General features: G+C 35.9%; 3 protein-coding genes across 12 annotated transcripts; all 3 read left to right on the top strand.

The window, feature by feature from the left end:
- The first annotated feature begins 693 nt into the window (after nt 1–693).
- LOC100266814 (protein NRT1/ PTR FAMILY 5.6) lies at nt 694–3,792 on the top strand. Its single transcript, XM_002277546.4, has 4 exons — nt 694–1,241; nt 1,842–2,059; nt 2,150–2,697; nt 2,773–3,792. Exons 1-4 carry the CDS (start codon nt 1,088–1,090, stop codon nt 3,644–3,646), a joined length of 1,794 nt encoding a protein of 597 aa, XP_002277582.2. The 5' UTR covers nt 694–1,087; the 3' UTR covers nt 3,647–3,792.
- A 635-nt stretch (nt 3,793–4,427) lies between these two features.
- On the top strand, nt 4,428–10,535 carry LOC100261625 (BEL1-like homeodomain protein 9). Of its 3 annotated transcripts, none has more exons than XR_787147.2 (5): nt 4,428–5,225; nt 8,229–8,596; nt 8,716–8,776; nt 9,021–9,666; nt 10,216–10,535. XR_787147.2 is itself a non-coding variant. In XM_010660208.3 (4 exons), exons 1-4 carry the CDS (start codon nt 4,569–4,571, stop codon nt 9,429–9,431), a joined length of 1,497 nt encoding a protein of 498 aa, XP_010658510.1. In that variant the 5' UTR covers nt 4,428–4,568; the 3' UTR covers nt 9,432–9,822. The 3 variants fall into 3 exon arrangements, 1 of the variants encoding a protein (XP_010658510.1); XR_787146.2 differs by having other exon boundaries at nt 10,190–10,535; XM_010660208.3 differs by lacking the exon at nt 10,216–10,535 and having other exon boundaries at nt 9,021–9,822.
- A 3,073-nt stretch (nt 10,536–13,608) lies between these two features.
- Nucleotides 13,609–19,630, top strand: LOC100265022 (uncharacterized). Of its 8 annotated transcripts, XR_009467322.1 has the most exons (10): nt 13,609–13,743; nt 13,871–14,209; nt 15,503–15,679; nt 15,865–16,014; nt 16,357–16,458; nt 16,566–16,636; nt 16,754–16,821; nt 17,291–17,394; nt 17,542–17,822; nt 19,131–19,242. XR_009467322.1 is itself a non-coding variant. In XM_010660212.3 (9 exons), exons 2-8 carry the CDS (start codon nt 13,976–13,978, stop codon nt 17,592–17,594), a joined length of 855 nt encoding a protein of 284 aa, XP_010658514.1. In that variant the 5' UTR covers nt 13,609–13,743; nt 13,871–13,975; the 3' UTR covers nt 17,595–17,611; nt 19,131–19,243. The 8 variants fall into 8 exon arrangements, 6 of the variants coding, with proteins under 6 accessions (XP_010658514.1, XP_010658511.1, XP_010658513.1 ...); XR_787148.2 differs by lacking the exon at nt 17,291–17,394; XM_010660212.3 differs by lacking the exon at nt 17,291–17,394 and having other exon boundaries at nt 17,542–17,611; nt 19,131–19,243.
- The last annotated feature ends 1,901 nt before the right edge of the window (nt 19,631–21,531 follow it).

Here is a 21,531-nt window from a genome sequence, read left to right as displayed (position 1 = left end):
GCTTTGAGCTTTGGGCCTCAAGAGTGGAACTTTTCAGTCAAAAACAAAGTGTTCCTTCAATCAAATACTTCTTCGTCCTGATAAAAGATGATATTGAATGAATCTTGGCTTTAGAAGTATATTTAACCCATCCAATCTCATTTACAATCTTCACCAAACTATAGAAGTAAGCCAACAATATGCTTAAAAAACCCTAACAGCCCGCATATCCCACCTTTCATGTGGACTTTTTTGTTACATAGTTTGGGAGAAGTGAATATTAATTTGAGGAATTGTAAAAAAAAAAGGCACTTTCCAAAAGACTTGACTCAAAATCTTCCAAGCATCATTCATGTAATATCATGTGATAATACCATCTACTTTAAGATTAAGAATTTAGTTTCATCCAACATACTATCCACAAGAATATCACCAAAAACATTTTCTTTAGAATTTAGTTTGATCCAACATTCATTTGCAAAAATATAACTTCTATGATTAGGTGCCTCACATTTCTTGTGAGGTCTTCATTGATTTGGTGTGTCACTCAACCAAATTCACTTTGTAACTTTCCCTTAAGAGTGATATCTTATCCCAAAATACTTTATTACTGACTGAAATTGCCTTTACTATTAACCAATTATCAGGCTTATATCATTGGCATTTTTCTTTCTTTTGGACTACATGGTACCACTTTAATTTGGCTTTATTTCAAAAAAAAAAAAAGTTAAAAAAGAAATCCTCCTGGCTGGATTGGGTGCTCTCCTTCCACTGTGTTTATGCCCAAAAAGGACATGGAACTGAATGAAGAAAGTTGAATAATTTACATCATAGGAAGTCATTAACAGTGACACATTAACCCTTTTTTCCCATCTGATCCATGTCCAAGGTCGACTATATCTAGCCTTTTAAAGACAAAGAACCTAAAAAAGTGAAGCAAAGACCTCTCTATAAAAAGCAGATCAAAGCAAGCCCACCACTCATCCCATTTAAGAGGGAAAAAAAAACCACTTCCAGTCTTACAACAAGAGCCACCTTCCTCTGACCCAGTTATAGGTTTGCTTTATAATCAGTTACTGACCATTTTGATCATTAGTTAAGGCATATTATGGAGCAAGAAATGGAGAGGAGAGAGAGAGGTCATGGAGAAGAAGGAGAAGGTGGTGATGAGAAGTGGGTTCATGATTCATCTGTGGATTATAAAGGAAGAGTTCCTCCTCGAGCTTCAACTGGCGTGTGGAAAGCTGCCTCCTTCATTATCAGTAAGAACATTTAATATGCTGAGTTGCTGTAACTATACACTACAAATGTATGTTTGCCTTCTCCCTTCATGTAGATGTTCAGATGATCATCAGTAGAATCTCTTTCACAAAGTATATATTTCATTCATGCCCACAATCACTATCTTTAAATTTGAAATGTTTTGAAATCTAAATAGTTAAAAAGAGTTGCTAGCTAAGTCATTCAAAAGAAGTATGAAGTTTTGATTCACAATTTGATTAGTTTCCTCAGTTTAAATGGAGAAACATCAGGGGTCTGTTGATGGAGATGAGTCCTTGAAAGTTGTTCTCTTTGGATGAACGGAAACCATGAGAAATGAACCAATCACAACAAAAATTCCTCATCACTTCTGCAACCTTTGTTACTAGCTACTTTAATGGATTGACTGCTGAAAAATTGACCCATGTCGTTTTAAAATTTTGTCCGCATTCCCACCCACTTTTTCGGGCACCTTACTTTGTTCCTTTTACTTAGCCTATAACAGCGTTTGTTAAATAGGGAATTGATTCAAAAGTATAGTACTCCCTTTCTTTTTCTTATTGGTATCTAACTTTTGGGAACCTCTATTATTTTTTGACTAGCAATTGAGCTTAGTGAGAGGCTGAGCTACTTTGGATTAGCAACCGATCTCTTCAATTACTTCTCTAAAGTGCTTAATCAAGACTCCAAAACAGCAGCAAAGAATGTAAATTACTGGATAGGAGTCACAACCGTGATGCCCCTACTGGGAGGATTTCTTGCCGATGCCTATACTGGTCAATTTTATACCGTCCTCCTTTCATCCATCATCTATGTCATGGTAAATCTTATAGCTGAAATAAATTTTTTGAATGTGGTATTTGTACTAAGACTAATGAGAATGTTTCGCTTTTGTTCCTATGAGAATTAGGGTTTAAGCCTCTTGACAATGTCTCAGTTCATCCCAAGGCTAAAACCATGCAGCAATAGGAAACACTGTGGGCATCCTAGGAAGGTTCATGAGGTGGTGTTCTTTCTTGGCATGTACTGTGTCTCTCTAGGAACTGGGGGACACAAGCCCTGCTTGGAAAGCTTTGGTGCTGATCAGTTTGATGACAATCACCCTGTCGAGAGGAAGAAGAAAATGTCTTACTTTAACTGGTGGAATTTTGCATTATGTTGTGGTCTTTTAGCTGGTGTAACTGTTATAGTTTATGTTGACGAGTATGTGGGCTGGGGTGCTTCCTATCTCATTCTCACGTCTTGTATGGCCTTTACCATCCTAACCTTCTATGCCGGGAAGCGTTTCTACCGCTATAGGTTGCCTGAAGGGAGTCCCTTGACCCCCATGTTGCAGGTTTTGGTTGCAGCCATAGCCAAGAGAAATCTACCTTATCCTTCCAATCCTGATTTGTTGTATGAAGTTCCCAAGTCACACAAGTCCAAAGGAAGGCTTCTATGCCATACAAATAAACTTAGGTATATAAATTGCCATTCAAAAACAATTGAGATTAATTATATTCCAAAAATTAATGCCATGAGATTGATGAATAGGTTTCTTGACAAAGCTGCAATAATTGAAGACAAGGAAAGCCTGCAGTCAGTGGAGAAGAAACAAAGTCCATGGAGACTAGCCACAGTGACGAAAGTTGAGGAGATGAAGCTTGTTCTGAACATGATCCCCATCTGGTTTACTACCTTAACATTCGGCCTCTGTGTGGCACAGGCCACTACATTCTTCATCAAACAAAGCGACACAATGAACCTAGAGATTATTAAAGATGTCAGCATCCCATCAGCTTCCATCTACTCTATTTCAGCAGTTGGAATGATCATTTCAGTCACCATCTATGAGAAGATCCTAGTTCCACTACTAAGGAGAGCCACTGGAACCGAAAGAGGCATCAAAATCCTCCAGAGAATCGGATTTGGAATGATATTCTCAGTTCTATCAATGAGCACCGCAGCCTTAGTGGAGAGAAAGAGGCTAAGAGTTGCAGAGGAAGAGCTCACAGGAGGGAAAACTGGGCCAGTATCCATGAGTGTGCTTTGGCTAGCTCCCCAATACCTAATCCTTGGGTTTGGTGATGGGTTCACGCTTGTTGGTTTGCAGGAGTATTTCTATGGCCAAGTCCCGGATTCCATGAGAAGCTTAGGCATAGCCTTCTACCTCAGTGTGATCGGAGTAGGGAACTTCTATAGCAGTTTACTGATAACTGTGGTGGATCATGCCACAGAGAAGAGTAATGGAACAAGCTGGTTCCGGAAGGACTTGAACAAGAGCCGGTTGGACAACTTCTACTGGCTGCTGGCAGCCATGTCTGGACTCAATTTATGTGTTTTTGTGTTCTTGGCGAAGAGGTACTCCTACAAGAGTGTGGAGGGGAGGGTGGTGGTGGCTGATTGTGAAGAAAATGGTGTGAGCTGATCTGGGCTGTTTGGAATTTTATTTTTTTTTTCTCTCTTCTAAAGTGGGTGATGAAGTTGCTGATTAGATCCCTGTGTCTTATTGATTTATGTAGACATTTCAAGCTTTTGCAGAAATTTGATCTCTTCATCGTCTGTTGACTCGTCTAACCATATACCTTACTGTAGGATTGATGTATCACATATCTCATAATAGTATTCTGAGTTCATGGGGATTTTTTAAAAAAAATAAATAAATAAAATAATTTTCTTAAAATATGATGGTTGATTTGTGAAAGAAAATTGTTTTAAAAAATATATATAAAGAAATCAAATATAATTAAAATTATTATAAAAAGTTAGAAAAATAATATTATATAATAATAAAAGTGAATATGATTTTTTAAAATTCAAAGAAAATGGAAAAAATGATTTTTTTTTTTTATATTTGATTTTATTATAAAAAAATTTAAAAAATTTAAATATTACTAAAATTAATTAAAAAGATATATTCTTAAAATTATTTAATCTTGATATAAGAATGTTAAAATAAATCATTTGAATTAATTAAAAAATAATTTTTAAAAATTTTAATTTTTTCCTTAATATCTTTCCTCAAATTTTTTTGATGACCTGGCTTTAGCCTTTACAAACGTTATATTTGAACTTGTTTAATTTCCTTCTCGGGAAAAATCATAATTACATAAGAGACCTTTAGGATAATTCTAATTATTTTTTTTTATAAAAAATATTTAAATATACAAATAGGATGAGGCCACGTGCTTTAAGAAGTGTGTCTCCGCGCCCGTAACAAGGAGCACTTACAGTTTGTGTGTGGACGCTGCTGCGCCCACAGCCTGCCCTGAGTGTCCTCCTCTCCTTTCTTTCAACTTCATCACCATTCGCCTCTTCTCTCTCTCTCTCTGGTTGTTGAAGCTTCATCAATGGCGGACAGTCATCAACCCTTCAGGCTCCCTCAGCAAAGTAAAAGAGAAAATCCCCGCCTCTTTCTTCAAAACAACCACCCACAGCTTTTCTCCACCTTCCAACATGCCCCAGTTCACCAGCTTCATTGCCCTGATCAGAACCCAAACCCTGCAGGTTTTGTTAACAGCGAAGGAGTGCATGTGGTTGGGCCCTCCTCTGCGTCTTTTTCTTTCCCTAGTTGCGGTGACCATTCTCTCTCCTCCATTCACAACGCTAAAGACTTGGACCACCGTTTCTCCTTTGGCGCTGACGCTGTGTCTTTATCTCTGGCTCCTCACCATCGCCACCAACGGTGTGCTCCTCTGGAGCTGAATGCGAAGAGATACGACGTCGTTTCCGTTCGAGGAGGAACTCCGAAGCCGAACAACGAATTGAGAAGTTCGGTTCCGCTTGGTCCTTTCACAGGCTACGCATCGATCTTGAAGCGATCCAGCTTTTTGAGCCCTGCGCAGCAGCTTTTAGACGATTTTTGTGGCGTAGGCCGTGGAGTTTCCGATTCGGCGTCATTTGATCCTCCGTTGGAAGGAAGTGGAACCGCTGAAGATCCGATCGGTTGCAGCCATGGCAGCGAGCATTTCTGGAAGAGCTCCAGGCTCGCACCGATGCTCGACGAGGTATGGCCGAGGCCTAAACTGGTTTTGCTTTACCTTGTTTGGTTGCTGGGAAAAGTAAAGAAACCGAAACTTTGGATTTAATTGAGCTAAAATTTTCATTTGGGTTATTAAATTACTTTGATATTACAATTATTCCATTTAATTGAACTGTGTTTTATATATGTTGTGTCTTTTATTTTCTCAGCAACCAAACAAAAAAGAGATCAATGTCCATTACTATCGAAGTTTGCTTTATTTCATTTCTGTATCTTAAATACTTACTGTAGATAGCAAAAAACAAACTCCCATGTGAATTCAAACATGTAGTTACAAAATTAAAGCGAGAACCTGAAAAAGATATCCGATGAGTACTACATTATTTGAGCCTAGATTGTTCTTTTGCTGTCAATTAACGTGACTGCAGGAATCCATCTCAACCCAAAAAGAAAATGGCCAGTGCACCACACTTCCCTAGTTTAGCACCCCCATGGAAATTGGGTTTTAAGGATGAAAATAATATCAAACAATTATCCAAAAAAACCCTGTAGTTTATAAAGTTGCTAGAAGGACATGGACAAATCATAATTTGATTATATCAAACATTGTTTAGTGAAGAAAATCACATGTGAAGCCATAATAAATGGACTCGAAATACAAAAATGAAGCACAATTAATATTCCCAACAATTTCCGAGGGTGCCATTAGCTCTACTGTTGTACTGATTCTTCTGGGTCATGAATGGGTAAAAGAGGGTTATGGTGATGTTCTCTCCTTTTGCAATTGAATGATTCTGATGATTTGATTGTTACTGTCAAGGAACCAGTTTCTTGGGGGAAGATATGAGGTTATTTACTGGATATTGCAAAAAGCTGTGTTGTCTTGTCAAATTGAATTTCTTCACTATTCCCTTTTCTTTTTTTTTTAAATATTTTCTTTTGGCAAAATGCATCATCTAAATCTCCATATCCGGACCTTCTTCATTAAATATGCAAGGATAAGGTTTGTTGGTTCTTTTGATAAATGATATCACGTAAATCAATGCACACCTTATGGCGTCAGCTTCTAACTATTGAGCTATTTCACTATTTTAGGGGTAAAGTATCAGCTGAAAAGCACTAAGATTGGACCAAAAGCATGTTTTGCTATCCTTACAATCAGCACTTAAATGCATGTAGACAATCAGTTGCAATATATAATAATCTTATCTTTTTTTTAAATTTTTAAGAAAAAATATCAAATTATATTATATTATATATTTTTTCATTTTTTCTTGAAAGATATATAAATTTATTTTTATTTTTTTATTGTTATCTTGAAATTTTATCCTATTTACTATTTAAATTTTCATATAAATATTTAGAAAAAATTTTTAAAGAGTTATACACCTGACCAACCAAAGTCTAACTCAAACAATCTGAACTCAACCCGTGCTTAGAGAAATGAGGTTGAGTTGGTCTTAAGTTGAATGTCTTATGTTAGAGGTCAAGTTGGGTTGGACTCGGATTGATTGTTTCTTAAGTTGGGTTGGCCTCAAATTAGCTATCAACCTCACCAACCTGCCCAAGTTACAGCTCTAAATGCTTCATATCTTCAAGTTAGAAATTTAGAATGGCTGGACCTGATGGTTACACAGTGAACCAAAAGGCATTAGGAGTCCATAAAATGCAGTATCACACTTTGGATCACATCCACAAAGGAGAAATGTAAAAGTTAAGGTCATTGCATTGTTGAAGACGTGATGGGTGAGCTCAAAAGCACTAAGGTTTTGTCATATTGTCCAAACTCCTAATGACGTGTGCAAGGCTACAAGTTATTCTTAATGATGTAGGCACCAAATTTGAGCTGACTGATGCAAACACTTTGGATCATATCCACAAAGGAGAAATGTAAAAGTTAAGGTCATTGCATTGTTGAAGATGTGATGGGTGAGCTCAAAAGCACTAAGGTTTTGTCATATAGTCAAAACTCCTATTGGTGTGTGCAAGACTGCAAGTTATTCTTAATGATGTAGGCACCAAACTTGAGCTGACTGATGCAAATTTGAGTTAATTATACTAAGATATTTTTGATAGACTAGTTGAATTGAAAATAAGCAATTCACTTCCAATGGTCTTTGTTTTATAAAAAATTATGACATGTTGCTGAATCAGTTGGAAAAACTATTTTAAAAGTCATATCATTTTCATTAGAGTTTGGGATCTTTGTCTCTCTGATTGGGAGTGATCTTAATCTGGGCTATGTCATACAACTACAAAAAAAAGTTGTCACATGCTGAAAACAAGGTTGCTCTTGATTCCTTCTTCGTATACATATTTAGCAGAAGGACTGGAACAGACAATAGATGCTCATGATTTTCTGTTTTTCTTTTCCCTTGATATATTATTATGCCAATATGTTTAGTGAAAGATATTATCTTTCACTTTTATGATCCCCAAACTACTTAACTTGAAATGAATATCCCTTATGCCTTGCCCAAAAAAATGAGTGAGCCTAATACCTTTCAATCCATCAACTGATTTTACACAGTTTTATTTTTATTTTTTATTTTTTTTCGTTTTACAATCGTGTTCTGTTCAAGGAAATGCTTGCTCAGGGAACGCACCATATATTCCAATATTGCAATGTTCTAAAAGGCAACATCTCTGTTGAAAATGGTTTCAACCAGGGTAGAAAACTCAAAGCTCTAGATCAGAGACCACTAAACCAAACCAATGTGGTCTGATTAGAAGTTGGAAAAGCACTTCTTGTATTGGATTGTGTCAAAGCATGTTTCTTGATATATCTATATCAAACATATCCATGAGCTAATCAACTATTAATCAAAACAGGTCACTTAGGCATTTGAGTGCCTCTACTTCCTATTCATATTTGATATTTAAAAAGCCAGATATTGCTAATGATAATACATTCATGTTCTTACCTCACAACTTCTTTTTGTCCATATCTGATACACAGAGGATTTACCAATTCAATTAAAGAGATTCAGATCCCTGTGTAATTTTGTTTCCCCTTCATTTCCATTAGGTTTACAGGAGATATAAGCTTTACTGTCAGCAGATGCATTCTGTAGTTGCATCGTTTGAAACTGTTGCTGGGCTTCAAAATGCTGCTCCATACATATCTTTTGCGTTCAAAGCCATGTCAAATCATTTCAGGTACTTGAAGAATGCAATTTTGGATCAAATTCAGTTTACAGGCAAAGCTCTTGTAGGCCATAATATTGGAAAAGACGAAACTCCAAGAGTTTGGACAGCTGACCAGGGGTTTCATAGCCAAAAAGCAGTTCAGAGCTCAATGTTTCTTCAACATCCTATTTGGCGGTCCCAAAGAGGACTTCCAGATCATGCGGTAGCTGTACTCAGGGCATGGTTGTTTGAACACTTTCTACATCCGTGAGTGATTTCTCTTGAAGCATTTTCTCTGATATTTTTTTCTTAAAAAAATATTACATTTTGCAAGAGAACTATATCAACTAAATATGGCTGCTGTGACTGATGTTTGCATTTTTCAGTTATCCTACTGACTTGGAGAAGCAAATTTTGGCCCAACGAACAAGCCTATCAAGAAATCAGGTGAAACTTTTTCTACCATTGTTGCTTGCTGGATTTTCCATCTAACTACCATGAGATAGATATCTACCCTCATGTTTACCCCCATGCTCTGGATCTATGACTAAAATTTTGAGATACGCCCATTGAAGTGGTTCATAGTTTTGCCCTGTGTTGCATAGCACCCATATTTATGATGATGGCTGCAAACCTTATTTCTTAATAATGTGTTTTTATAACTCACCGCAATTGAGAACTTATTGGACAGGTTTCCAACTGGTTCATCAATGCAAGAGTTAGACTATGGAAGCCAATGGTAGAAGAAATACTCACGCTTGAGACAAAGCAAGCTCAAATGGCAGCAGAGGGAGAGGCTAACAAGCCAACTGACCCCCTTCCTTCAGCAAATCCACTGCCTCTCAGGAAACCCTTTCAAAACACACCCACCCAAAAGATGGAAGATACTCAGTCTAAACGAAGTAGAAATAAACTCTCCTATATGTTCGAACAAAGAGATGAACAAACGAACTTTCCTTACAATAATTTCTCAAGCAATTACCAAATGGGTGTTAGTGGAATTGAGAAAAGTGCAAGCAAAGGCATATCTTTAGCATTGGGTCTCCACCAAAATAACAGAATTGAGTCATCTACGAGCTTTTTTCAGCCTGGAAACAAATAGCCAGCAGTATTTGAAAAATGGTTCTGAAGCACGAAATTAAAATTCAGGGAAGGATCTAAGAGCACATTTGCTTCGTGATTTTGCCAGCTGAAGTATTTCATTCGATTCCAATGCTTAATTTAGAAGCCTTACTTCTCAGCAAAATCTACAATACAATATGCTTGATGGAATGAAGAACATGAGCAGAGACAAAAGAGGATCAGTGGGAAGCTACCTTCTCTTGAGAAGGAACGAGGTATGATCCTATATAAATGTTATGATATATTGGGTGTCAGATACTTTGGTGTCAAATTCTATGATATTGCAAGTTGTCTGTGTTGTATATGCGGAAGCTCTGATACCGGTTTATTATGTGAACCGAAATTTTAATGCAACAATATTAGTTCAAGCACACAAAGCTGAAACAATTCATATGAAAGTTTACTAATTAAGAATCTATGCAATATTCTTTATAAAAAAGAATCTACACTAGTTAAGAATTTGAGAAACTTCAGATGTGACCATCAATTCATGTCAATCTTGACTTAGCTCAATTTGAAAAAGGAAAAGGTCAAGAAAAACCTCAAGGTGATGATCAATGTTAGAGATTTTCTTTATATCTTATAATAAAAATTGCATCTTTACTTGTACTTCAACACCAGGACAACATACATCTACATAGATGCCAGAATGGTGCACAATTGTTGAACATCATAACCGTCCCTTGTATTTTTTAACCCTCTGTTTAATGATCACTGGATACCACGCCCTTCTGACAGGAAAATCTGCAATGTTCCTCTGCCAGGGAAAGCATTGGAGATCAAAAAGTCACTTAAACAAGGTTTATTCAATCGGGAATGAAGTAAATGAATGAACTGGTACATAATAAAGCAAACCTGAGGTATTATTCTTGAGCTTGCACTGAAATTTGTAACCTATGTATAAAAAAAACTTGGCACAATGTGTGGCATTTTTAACCTTCTTTTATCATGTAGGATTTATCTTTGACCCATGTGTACAATTATTTGGCTCCCTGCAGTAAACATTAGAAGCCGCCGTTAGTTGCTATTTCTAGGTTTATATTTGTGAATTTGGTAAAAATATTTGCAGTTACTTGTAGAGCAAGTCCAAATCTAACATGGTATCAGAATATAGGTTCCAGGGACCTAGCATTGCGAGGCCGCAATGCTATGGTTGATGGGTTGAGAATGGTATTGAGAGTTGGTTCGTGAAGATGGTTACACTGAAATGTTTAACCAAATATTATCATTTTTTTTAACTTTGATGAAAGGGGACTCCCGAGCTGAATATTTACAAATACCATTGAAAGATGAGTCATAATAATCTTCAAAACTAACCAAATATTATCATTATTAAGATTATAAAGGTTGGTTGCTTGCCAAATGTTCAACGCGATCCCATGAAGAATGTACATTTGAGGATCCAACCAATATAAGATGACATTTCTTTATGTTTTCTGCCTTATTCGTTATAAGGCTTAATCTCGTTTACTTCTCCTGAGATTTAGACTAAATACATTTGGTCACTATTAATGTTAACTAAGGCTATGTTTGGTTCCTAGAAAATATGAGAAAAAAAGAAAAAAATGCATAGAAAAAAAATAGAGGGAAATAATAGAAGAAATACCATATTTACTTATGAGGTAGAACAGGATATATATATATCTTAAAGTATTATATCCTATTATATCTTTTGGATATTATATTTAATGGATATGATATAATATGTTATATTATATTATATTTATATTTATATTTAATTTATGGGTTGAATAAAAAAATATATATGAAGGATAGATTATTTTTTAATGTTTAAAATAAAAATTATATTACATTCAAATATTTTTATTTAAAAAAATTAAAATTTTCTTATGTTTAACAATAATCATGATTAAAATATTTAAAATTTATAACTTATCATACTTCATCATCAATTAAATATGAAATAAGATATAATATTTCTTTTTTTATCTTATCTCATGTTATATTCAACCAACCAATCAAACATGATTTGAAAATTAATAAATTATATTTTTATGTTACTTTAAATTTATTTAACTTATTTTAAATTTTTAATATAAAGATTAAGTAATTTTAAGAAGTATAAGTTTTTAATTAATTTTAATTATATTTGATTTTCTTTGATATTTTTAGGAGTAGAAACAAATATGAGAAAAATCAATTTTTTTAATATTTTTTTTCTTTTCCAAATCAAAGGAAAATTTGATACTGATCTTGACTTGGTGGTGTTCTTATGTGCTTCTAGGTCTTAGATTACTTTAATTTCTTAAATTTACAAAATAAGATGATATAAGTTTGTCTACATTTTTTCCCTCTCATTTTATATCTTTTTTCAAAATAAAAGCAGAATAATTTCCATCAAATGATGACATGTTTGGTTCTTTTTTTAGAAAAATGTTTTTTGAATGTTAAGATAAAATAAAAAATAAAAAAATAAAAAAAACAAAGTAAGGATTTTATGGAAACAATGTTTTAATTTTTTTTTTTAAATAGTTTTAAAATATATTCATTTTTTTTATAAAAATATTTTGATAAATAATTTAAAATATTTTGAAAATGTTTATATTAGATATAAGAATATAATTACATTTATGAAAAATAAGTATAAAAAAATCTATGATTTATTTGTAAATACAATTGAAAATCATTTCTAAAAATTATTTTTTATAATCATTTTTTAAAATATAATCAAATAGTGCCCAAATTGTTTAATCAATAATCATATGTGATTTTGAATTAAAACAAAAAAAAAAAAAAAATCCGTTTAAAGAACGTGATCAAACATGCTTGAAATTTTTGTAATTCAATATTAAAAAAATATGAAGAAAAAAATGTGCAAAATCTTCTTATTTCTTATCGATTTAATAAATAATAAAAATGCATAAAGTCATAATTTTTTTTTCGTTATTATTACTTTTTTTTTGTTTTTTGGTCTTCCTTCTCTGGCTTGTTTGTATTTGCTTTTTAAGACCTAGTGGTTACGTGATGCTTTGTACTTGCTTGTCAAAGTCAAAACACATACACGTTTTAAACTCATAAGAAATTTCACTCATTTTAAATGACTTTATTAAAAAAAATATAAAATTAATATAAAATTAAGACAAAATAACTTATTGATTGAGAACTTATCAATTTTAATACCGCAAGCAAGCATAGGCTTGAACAAAGGGAATGTTTATAAATCCATCATTCATAATTATATTATCGTAATATAGTATTAAAAAACAATATAAATTGATTGTAATCATTACATATACGATTAGGTCTCATTATTTTATATTATATTAATATTTATACTTTGATTTAATTTATTTATAATCAAATATAATATAGTAATTTAGTGAATTATGACAATTTATAACTTTATGTCGTTATTTGTTGTTTGTCACATCTAATGTATATCACATAGACTAATATAATTATTTTATGAAAACCATCCCGATAATTAAGACAAGTCATCTCTCCAATTAAAAAATAATGTACTATAATCTTATATAAATTATTCAAATCAATAAACCGAATATGAACTATATATCACTATACATGAACCCATAACTTCATGTTTTACGAAACTTTGAATACACTCAAATCATATGAGACTAAAAAATACAAATAAATAAATTTATAAACAAGTGTACAAGACATCATACTTCCTTCGACTCAATCCGTGGAAAGTCTTCCGAACATTTTCCGAACATGATCCTAACATTTTCCTTAGAAATCATAGGAATGACAGCAGAAATGGAGTTGGATTCACCGACTCTTGCCGAAAACGTTAAAAGTCTTTCCATCTCTTCCTCCGCTTTTCATCCTCAACTTGGGCGAATATTCCATATCAATTCCATCACGTGTCTCTTGAGTAATTATCCTAAGCTCCCCATTCCATTTGATTAAACTAATATCACACTCATCTCTATCATCAGTTCCCAAATACGCCATTCTGAGCAACAAGTCCAACCGATCAACGGTTCCGCGTTATGAATCTTATGATGGACTGACTCCACACAATCACGTTAGTCGGTTCACCAACTTGACCACTACGCATGCTAACTTGCCTACCAGGATTTTTTAATTCCAGTTGCAAGTAACGTGCCCGTGGCTGAAAACGACGTCGTCTCTGGATTGAGTAAAACGGCGTCGTTTGAACGTGCCTCTTTCTCTCTCTATTTTTTTATCCTTCCGCAGCTGCCCTTCTCTCTTTCTTAGTTCAAAGCACGCGAGAAGGGGAGCGACTTCGGAGTTGGTGCTAATGCCCTCCAGCTAGGGTTTTGCTGACAATTTGTGATCCTTGGGTTTGTGTTCATTCATCTCTCAGATCTCTGAAACAAAAGCTCAACACTTTTGTGTCTTTAAGTTTCGATTCTAGGGTTTCTGTGGCATATTTTCAGCACTCTACGTACCGTCTTTCCTTTATGGCAGATTGAGTCTGTTTTTGCGGAGGGAGAGAAGGATTGGCTATGAATCTTTATTAAGGCTGTCGAGAGTCGCTCCGTGTTGATAGAGAGAGCTTGGGACTGATCCACTATGCAAACGGAAGCTAGAGTTGGAGTGGTGGTGGAAGGAGGGCAGAGAGCTCTCAATTCGGGTCATGGAGGGGTCGCCGTCGATGGGACTGCACGCAAATTGGCGCAGCAGCAGAAGTCATTGCATCAGCAGTCGCAGATAGGGACAATACCGCAGCTTCTTGCTGGAGGAATCGCCGGTGCTCTTAGCAAGACCTGTACGGCGCCGCTTGCTCGCCTCACTATACTATTTCAGGTTGGAATCGGAATTTCTTGCTATTTTGTTGTGCTTCCTTATTATTGAAGTTATTCTTTTTCCTTTTTGGTTTATGAGAAAACAGAGGAAAAGAAAATAAACGAAATTTTGAATATGATATTAAGTTTCCAGGTTTGTGGAAACTGATTAACTTTACTCGATGTAGAAAAGTAATTGCGAACGGAGATGTTGGGTGGTGGTACCGCCATGATGAAAAATTTTAAAAATCTGAATTTCGAAGTTCTAACATCTTTTCTTTCCTGCATTTTACCATAGACCCATGTTTTGGGGTATTTAATCTATGTTTTTTCAGCTTTGGGTTGGTTGGGCTCTTTGTTTGCTTGGTTAGGGAGGTGGTAGTCGTTAATCTTGGATAGGCAGATCCCGAAAATTTTGCTAGGAATGATCTATCTGAAAACAATTTTCTGGCTGTTGATTGTGTAATCTGCGCATGTATGATTGGTCTGTATTTGATTGGTCCAAACAAACTATCTTATTAAGTATTGATTACATCTGAGGATTATGGTTTGTTTCAATATTTGCTCAAGGAAATAACTTCTGTGCTTGCTCATTATTTTAATACAAGAAGTTTGATATTTTTAGTGTGGTTAGCCATGGCAAGGTCAAGCATCCCATCAATGATGGATATGGGACTCCTGCCACGCACCTGTACCTTGTACTTGATCTGATCATGGCTTTTCTGAATTGTGGTTTGAAGTTGAAACAGTGGGCTTATCAGTAGATGGATGGATGATGTTATAAAGCGTTAGGCAATTTGACAGCCTGAATATATAAAGATTATGGGTCTCCTGTGCATTTTCTTACATCTTTATGCATTATCATTTGTTATTAAATCCCCAAATAATCTATTGATCTGGGTGTGCTTTAAGGTTTCTTATTTTGGTTAATTTAAGAACGAGTAACTGATGGAATGTCTATGAATAATGCATGTGGTGAAAATGCTTCATTTGAAATTGATTGAACTTCTGTCAGCCTTGCCATTGAAAACCTTGTCCTTTCAAAATTGGTTCTAGACTTGCTAAGTATGTCGATTATTAATCAAGCTAACGGAGATGCAAGACAATTTAAGTAAACCTCTTTGGATCATATATCTCTTTATTGCTCTTTTTTTTTTTGTCTGTTTTCTTAGTTGATATTCAGACTGATACTACGGCTCAACTAGGCACTCTGATCCTCTTTGTCTGTGTGTATGGGTGTCTGTGAAGATTGGGTTCAATTGTTCAGCCTTTTCAGTTTCTCAGCCACCTATATGATAGTATCTTATTCCTGTAGGTGCAAGGTATGCACTCTGATGTTGCAACATTGACGAAGGCTAGCATATGGCAGGAGGCTTCACGAATTATTGGTGAAGAAGGATTTAGAGCCTTCTGGAAAGGGAATCTGGTTACTATTGCTCACCGCCTGCCTTATTCTTCTGTCAGCTTTTATGCATATGAGCGTTACAAGAATGTCAGTACATTACACTATGAACAAACACCCTTGTATGATTATAAATTACCTCGGTAGATTGTCTGTTTAGATTGCATCTGGGAGCTTGCTTAATATCCAATTATATATTATCTCGGTAGATTGTCTGTTTAGATTGCATCTGGGAGTTTGCTTAATATCCAATTGTATTGTTTTGTTTGTTGCAGATATTGCATTTGGTCCCCGGGCTAGAAAGTCATAAAAGAAATACTAGTGCTGACCTTGGTGTACATTTTGTAGCTGGAGGTTTGGCAGGACTAACTGCTGCATCTGCTACATATCCATTGGATCTTGTAAGGACACGCCTTGCAGCACAGGTAACAATTAATATCCTCTTGCTGAGTTGAAACCGATAGGAAAATTGGCTGCTGTTTGTTATTATTGTCTTCGTTTGTTTGGCATCCATAGCATTATTGGCATGGCTTGGCACAAGAATGCTGCTTGTTTTTATCATTTTTCTTCTGCTTGTTTGGCATCGATAGGATGCTTTTCTAAACTGTCTTCTGAAGTCTAGTGTCCTTCAAATGGTTTGACTTTTTAGTGTATAAGAACTATTTTAGAAATGAGTTTCTCAGTCAATAAGATTCTTGCCTGGTTTCTGGTATCAACTAAAATGGCTACACTTTTTTCTCAACTTGATTCTGTTTCAAACTTTGCAGACAAAAGTGATCTATTACAGAGGTATTGGTCATACTCTACAAACCATTGTCAGAGAAGAAGGTATCTGGGGGCTTTATAAAGGACTTGGAGCAACATTGTTGGTATGATTCTATTATTTATTGTGATCTTTACACCCAAAATATCCTTTCTTTTCTCTTTTTTTCCCCTGTTTTCCTGTGTAGTTGAGTGCAGTTTTGACACTGTGCAGGGAGTTGGGCCCAGTATAGCCATCAACTTTTCAGTTTATGAGACCTTGAGATCTTCTTGGCATTCTCAAAGGTAATGACACAATAAGTTGATTCAGCAAATAAATAATTTCAATATGCCCTCTCATGGCTAATGGCATGAGCTGTATCTTTACAACTAATGCTTAAGCATTCATTATCTTAACATCAGGCCCAATGATTCAACTGTCCTGGTCAGTCTTACTTGTGGTAGTCTTTCGGGCATTGCATCATCAACAGGTGAGTGATATTAAACCTGCTATAGAGGGAGCCCTTGCTATTATGTGCATAAATTAGGTCATGTTGTCTTCTATGACCTTTTTATTAATCTGTAGTTTTAATTTTGTCTTGAAATTAACTGTGTAATTGTCAGTCTCAAAGTGCATGATTATAGTGTTTTTATGTTCTAGGAATAGGATGTTTCCTTACCTTGCATAATTTTCCTGTCAGTATAAAACAGAGAACAGAAGATTTTTCATGTTGAATACATTTTATCACTATTCATAGTCTTTGGATGTTCTTTAGATCAAAGTGATTGTTGTTGCCAGTTGGACTATTCTCAACATCAACAGCTATAGAGAATGCTGTTAAGCAACAGTAAATTAGTTTAAACCATTTGTTTTTAAAGCACTTATGTTTGTTTTACTGGAAAATTCATAATTTCTAGTAAAAGAAGTTAATACCTCTAGCTACCATGCTTTTGCTGCAGAGAAACAGGATGAGGTGCAGGATCTGCACTAATCTAACCAGACTGACCTCTAGAGCCAGAGACTCAGACTGGAGTTGTTTTTTATGTGGCATTTGAGAATGCTAGTAAGGAAGTTGACCAAAAAAATTACTTTTTCATTATTCATTGACTAACTTCATTTTTTATTTAAAGAGCTTGCCTGGATTAATGTAATCTCTCCAACATTTCTTCATAACTTGTCTCCCCAAGCATTACAGTTGGTTTCATTGTAGGGTGGCACTACACTCAGGTGAACCAACATTGCTCTCTCGGTTATCAAAAGTGAGAGGTGTCCTCTTTGAGGTATGCTTCTCACTTAGGCTTCCTTTGCCAACTGCTTACTGATGGGTACCAGAATCCTTCAAGTGACGTAGGTACATTTATGATGTGTTTAGTCAAATATTCTCTCTTCTCATTTATCGGCAACTGAGATCAGTAAGAAAAGGTTCAAATAGTGAAGCAAATCCACAGATGAAGGTTAAAGTGTATCCTCACAACCAGGTTTTGTTCCTAGGTGAGTAAATAGCACAAATGTCAAACCAAAAGTGGGGAAATAAATGATGCCACACATTTGTAGACCTTAAAAGTACTTTGGAATCTTGTGGCCCTATCCATGAATTGTATCAAAATAGTTCCTGCATATATGCTCATCGCAACCCCACCTCACCACCACCCCCAGTAGAAAAAAAAATGGGAAGAGAAAGCAAGGAAAAAATTGTATCAGAACAACCCCCCTCCAGTTCTGTCACAGTTGACCTAGGGTAGCTGAAGCATTATGTTTGGTTTTTTTTTGTTTAAGACCAAAACATCCACTTGTTCAACCAGAAGTGTCCTGTCTTATTTTGATATTTTTATTTTTTGAGACGGCAAGTGTCTCTTATATGACACTGTTATTGTTGGATTTCCAAATAAAACATGCTTTTATGCTCATACATGACTTTTCTGCTGACTCATATCTAACGTTGATGTTTCATTCCTCTATGCTTATATTGTGACCTCAATGAGTTGCCATATTATCCTTGACCTCAATCTCAAGACTAGGGTATCATAACTTAGGCACTTATTTGACATTCATTTGCAGATGTGTCTGAACTAGTCATAAACATTATTATATTTAAGACTGATTTTTTAAGCTGCAAGCCTGCAGACATATAGGTAGCAGCCTGACTGTCAGCTGCTTGCTCTCTGACATTGCTATATGTTACAGCATATGCTGCAAGCCTATCCCATCTTTATTTCTGTATATATTAAGTGCAGCATGATTTTTGTATTTTGTTACTAGAGTATTCAGAAGAATTAGTTGTGCAAATTTCTTTTTTCTTTATCAGAGGTTGGGCATCCACCCAACATGCATATATCTTACTGGAAGTTACTAATCAGTTAAAGTTATCTTGGTGAACCAAATCTGCAAATGTCTCACTGGTAGCTCATCCAAGAGAATGTGGTTAATGAAAGTTATCTGTGATGATAGTATTAGCACATTTTCTATTATCACAACATTTCATGGTAACTTCTGTCCCTTAAAATCATTGGAATTAGCTCTCAGTATATTTGTCATGACACTGAGGATGGATGCTGCAGGCATGATTGTGATGGTAGTGATAAGGTTATGGTAAATAATGTGCTCTGATTATTGGCAATTTGTCTTTGTTTAAGTGACTTATTCAATATTGAGTTTCCAGTAAGGTAATAAATCTGTTAATATGAGTTTTGCTATCTTATTGTATCATTATAACATTCAAATTTCCTTTCGGAAAAAACATTTAGTTTAAGCAAAAACGATGTCCAGCTCTTTTCAGTTATTCTCTTCTGTAATATGCAGCAACATTCCCTCTGGATCTTGTGAGGCGTCGGATGCAGTTGGAAGGGGCAGGAGGTCGAGCCCGTGTCTATACAACCGGCCTTTTTGGTACATTCAGGCACATAATTCGGACTGAAGGCTTACGTGGTTTATACAGAGGCATTCTACCTGAATACTACAAGGTGGTGCCAGGAGTGGGTATTTGTTTTATGACCTATGAGACACTCAAAAATGCTTTCATCAGTTATCGATGCCCTTGACTGCTGCCATAATCTATACCCGTCTGCATCCCAAAGGATGGATTTGGTCAAAGTAATTAAGCATGATAAGAGCTCTCAATACATGGCATTTTCTTGGGTTTTCTAATTGGGGGAAAATTTTGTGATGCTCCTGTGAGAACCATATTTTTCCATGTATAGATAAGAAACACTAATTAAATCACATCTCAAATGCAGCCAACGAGGCTATTCTCACACGATATATTGGTTTCCATTGTTAATTGAAGAATATTTATTTATTTATTTTAAGGTGCGATTTCATTTTTCTTGCTTCTTGTGAAGCAACTTGTACATATGTAGTCCTCCTTTTAAAGTTGAAATTCTAGTGTTATGTAATTATCTAAATTGGAGGGGCTTGAGCGTTTCAGCACCTTCTCTATGCTATCCTGTCTTCTAGCTGAGAGCTTGCTTCTACTAGTGTTGTGCCTCAGCTTGGAAGCTTGTTTCTTGGTTTCAACTTTCAAGCCGACTAAAGTACCATTTTTTTTTCCCCTCAGGATGCTCAACAAGGGTTAAATTTTAATATTTTGGTAACCAGTGTTATGACTTGTCCTTGTGTTCAATTCAGATTTGTTGCTATCTTTGTTTTGGTCCTCGTCAGTCTTGAGCCTGCAGCATTTGGAAGGGGTGGAGTACTCGAAATAGGAAATTTTCAAATTCTCTCTTCACCGGCGTCAAATCATTCTTTCGAGCATATTCCAGCCCTTTAGAGACAGCCTCAAATTTTCGATGGATATTTGAAATGATTAACCAGAAAAAAAAAAAAAAAAACCTAGGAAAGGGTGATGTGGCCCTGGTGGAGAGATGCTTATGGTGGCCCCTTGCATCCATATAATATGATGTATGTCTTGGCTCGAATAGAAGGGAAATGAGGGGCGTTTGGCACATCAATTGGTCTCAATGGCATGGGACATGCCACCGCAGCGCATGGAACTCAGGGCATAGCATGGGTGGCTTGGTTTAGTTGGAAAATGAAGTTGATATTTTCCATGGTTTGAGATTTTTGCTTTGAAGAGGAATTTTCCAAGTCGTAACATGTGAAAATGATGGTTCCTTAATTAGTTATGATTCTTGAAAAATCATTTTTTCTATTCAAGCATGTACGAAGTCTCCTTCAGAAGATGTGAAAATGGCTCGCACTGAGAAGGATACAAAAGATAAAGATGACAATCCTAGGGGATGGTTTTCATCAATGTGATTTTAGGGGATGTGCAGATCGTAGTGCAGACTGCAGAGCATAATTTGGGTAGCATGAGATAAAAGCTAGAAGCCAAGGCGTGCTTAGGGGAACGAGGATGACCAAATCACAGATTCACATGACCCACACAATAAGTGGGCTTAGTCAGGAACAAGATTAGACAAAAGTGGTATGTGTTAGCCTTCGCGCACAAACACAGGTAGTGGGCCCAGATTGGTCAACCCATGGGGCATTTGCATGAGCCCAAGACTATGGGCTACTGGCACTATGAGCTTGACCTGTGGGTGTGAGGTGGGTTGGCATCTTGGTATTAGGGAAGCGTAAGGGTGTGTTGGTGGCTGGTGCCTCATGACCTTGACACCTTGTTAGCATGAGAGCTATTAAAAGATTCGTGAATGATCTATCAGACACGTGGCTTGGAGGACCAAAACAAAGGTGGTGGAATATGAGTGCATGGGACAAGTGCCTAACATTGTGGAGAGTTGTTTAGAATTGTCATGATATGTGGCCTAAGGGAGTTGCACCATATCAAGAGGAACATTGGCATGAAAGTGAGTTGTTGAGAGAAGCTTGTCTGGAACAAGCCAAGCTCATCTCTGTGTGCGCCAGGATAGGCAGCATGCAAGGGTGCAGGAAGCAACAGAAAGGGTAAACATGTGGCATTAGCATATTGGGTTGGAGGTTAACACCAAGACATTGGCATTATCAGAGGCCAAGAAGGGATATAACCGCTTAACCATGGATGAACACATCTCTGTGCTCTGTGTGTGCCAAGACAGGTGGCATGCAAGGATGAGCAAGAAGCAACTGACAAAAGGCATAAATGGGTCAACAAGTGGCATCAACATATGGTTTAGAGGCAACCACTAGGACATGTGGCATCCTCATAGGCTAAGAGAGACATAAGCATCTAAACATGGATCAAGAAAATGGGGTTGATTTTCCC

The sequence above is a fragment of the Vitis vinifera genome, chromosome 13 (genome assembly GCF_030704535.1).
Source record: "Vitis vinifera cultivar Pinot Noir 40024 chromosome 13, ASM3070453v1".
Taxonomy (NCBI): Eukaryota; Viridiplantae; Streptophyta; class Magnoliopsida; order Vitales; family Vitaceae; genus Vitis; species Vitis vinifera.
The sequence above is the reverse complement of the archived record's forward strand: the minus strand, read 5'-3'. Positions and strand labels throughout refer to the sequence as shown.

What these genes read in the sequence shown, in the direction of transcription:
- LOC100265022 (XM_010660209.3), top strand. Translation starts at nt 13,976, where the DNA reads ATGCAAACGGAAGCTAGAGTTGGAGTGGTGGTGGAAGGAGGGCAGAGA. An exon ending in GCCTCACTATACTATTTCAG is followed by an intron (nt 14,210 to 15,502) that starts GTTGGAATCGGA and finishes TTATTCCTGTAG; the next exon opens with GTGCAAGGTATGCACTCTGA. An exon ending in GACTTGGAGCAACATTGTTG is followed by an intron (nt 16,459 to 16,565) that starts GTATGATTCTAT and finishes GACACTGTGCAG; the next exon opens with GGAGTTGGGCCCAGTATAGC.
- LOC100261625 (XM_010660208.3), top strand. Translation starts at nt 4,569, where the DNA reads ATGGCGGACAGTCATCAACCCTTCAGGCTCCCTCAGCAAAGTAAAAGA. An exon ending in TCGCACCGATGCTCGACGAG is followed by an intron (nt 5,226 to 8,228) that starts GTATGGCCGAGG and finishes CATTTCCATTAG; the next exon opens with GTTTACAGGAGATATAAGCT. An exon ending in TTTGAACACTTTCTACATCC is followed by an intron (nt 8,597 to 8,715) that starts GTGAGTGATTTC and finishes TGCATTTTTCAG; the next exon opens with TTATCCTACTGACTTGGAGA.
- LOC100266814 (XM_002277546.4), top strand. Translation starts at nt 1,088, where the DNA reads ATGGAGCAAGAAATGGAGAGGAGAGAGAGAGGTCATGGAGAAGAAGGA. An exon ending in AGCTGCCTCCTTCATTATCA is followed by an intron (nt 1,242 to 1,841) that starts GTAAGAACATTT and finishes TTTTTTGACTAG; the next exon opens with CAATTGAGCTTAGTGAGAGG. An exon ending in TGCCATACAAATAAACTTAG is followed by an intron (nt 2,698 to 2,772) that starts GTATATAAATTG and finishes ATTGATGAATAG; the next exon opens with GTTTCTTGACAAAGCTGCAA.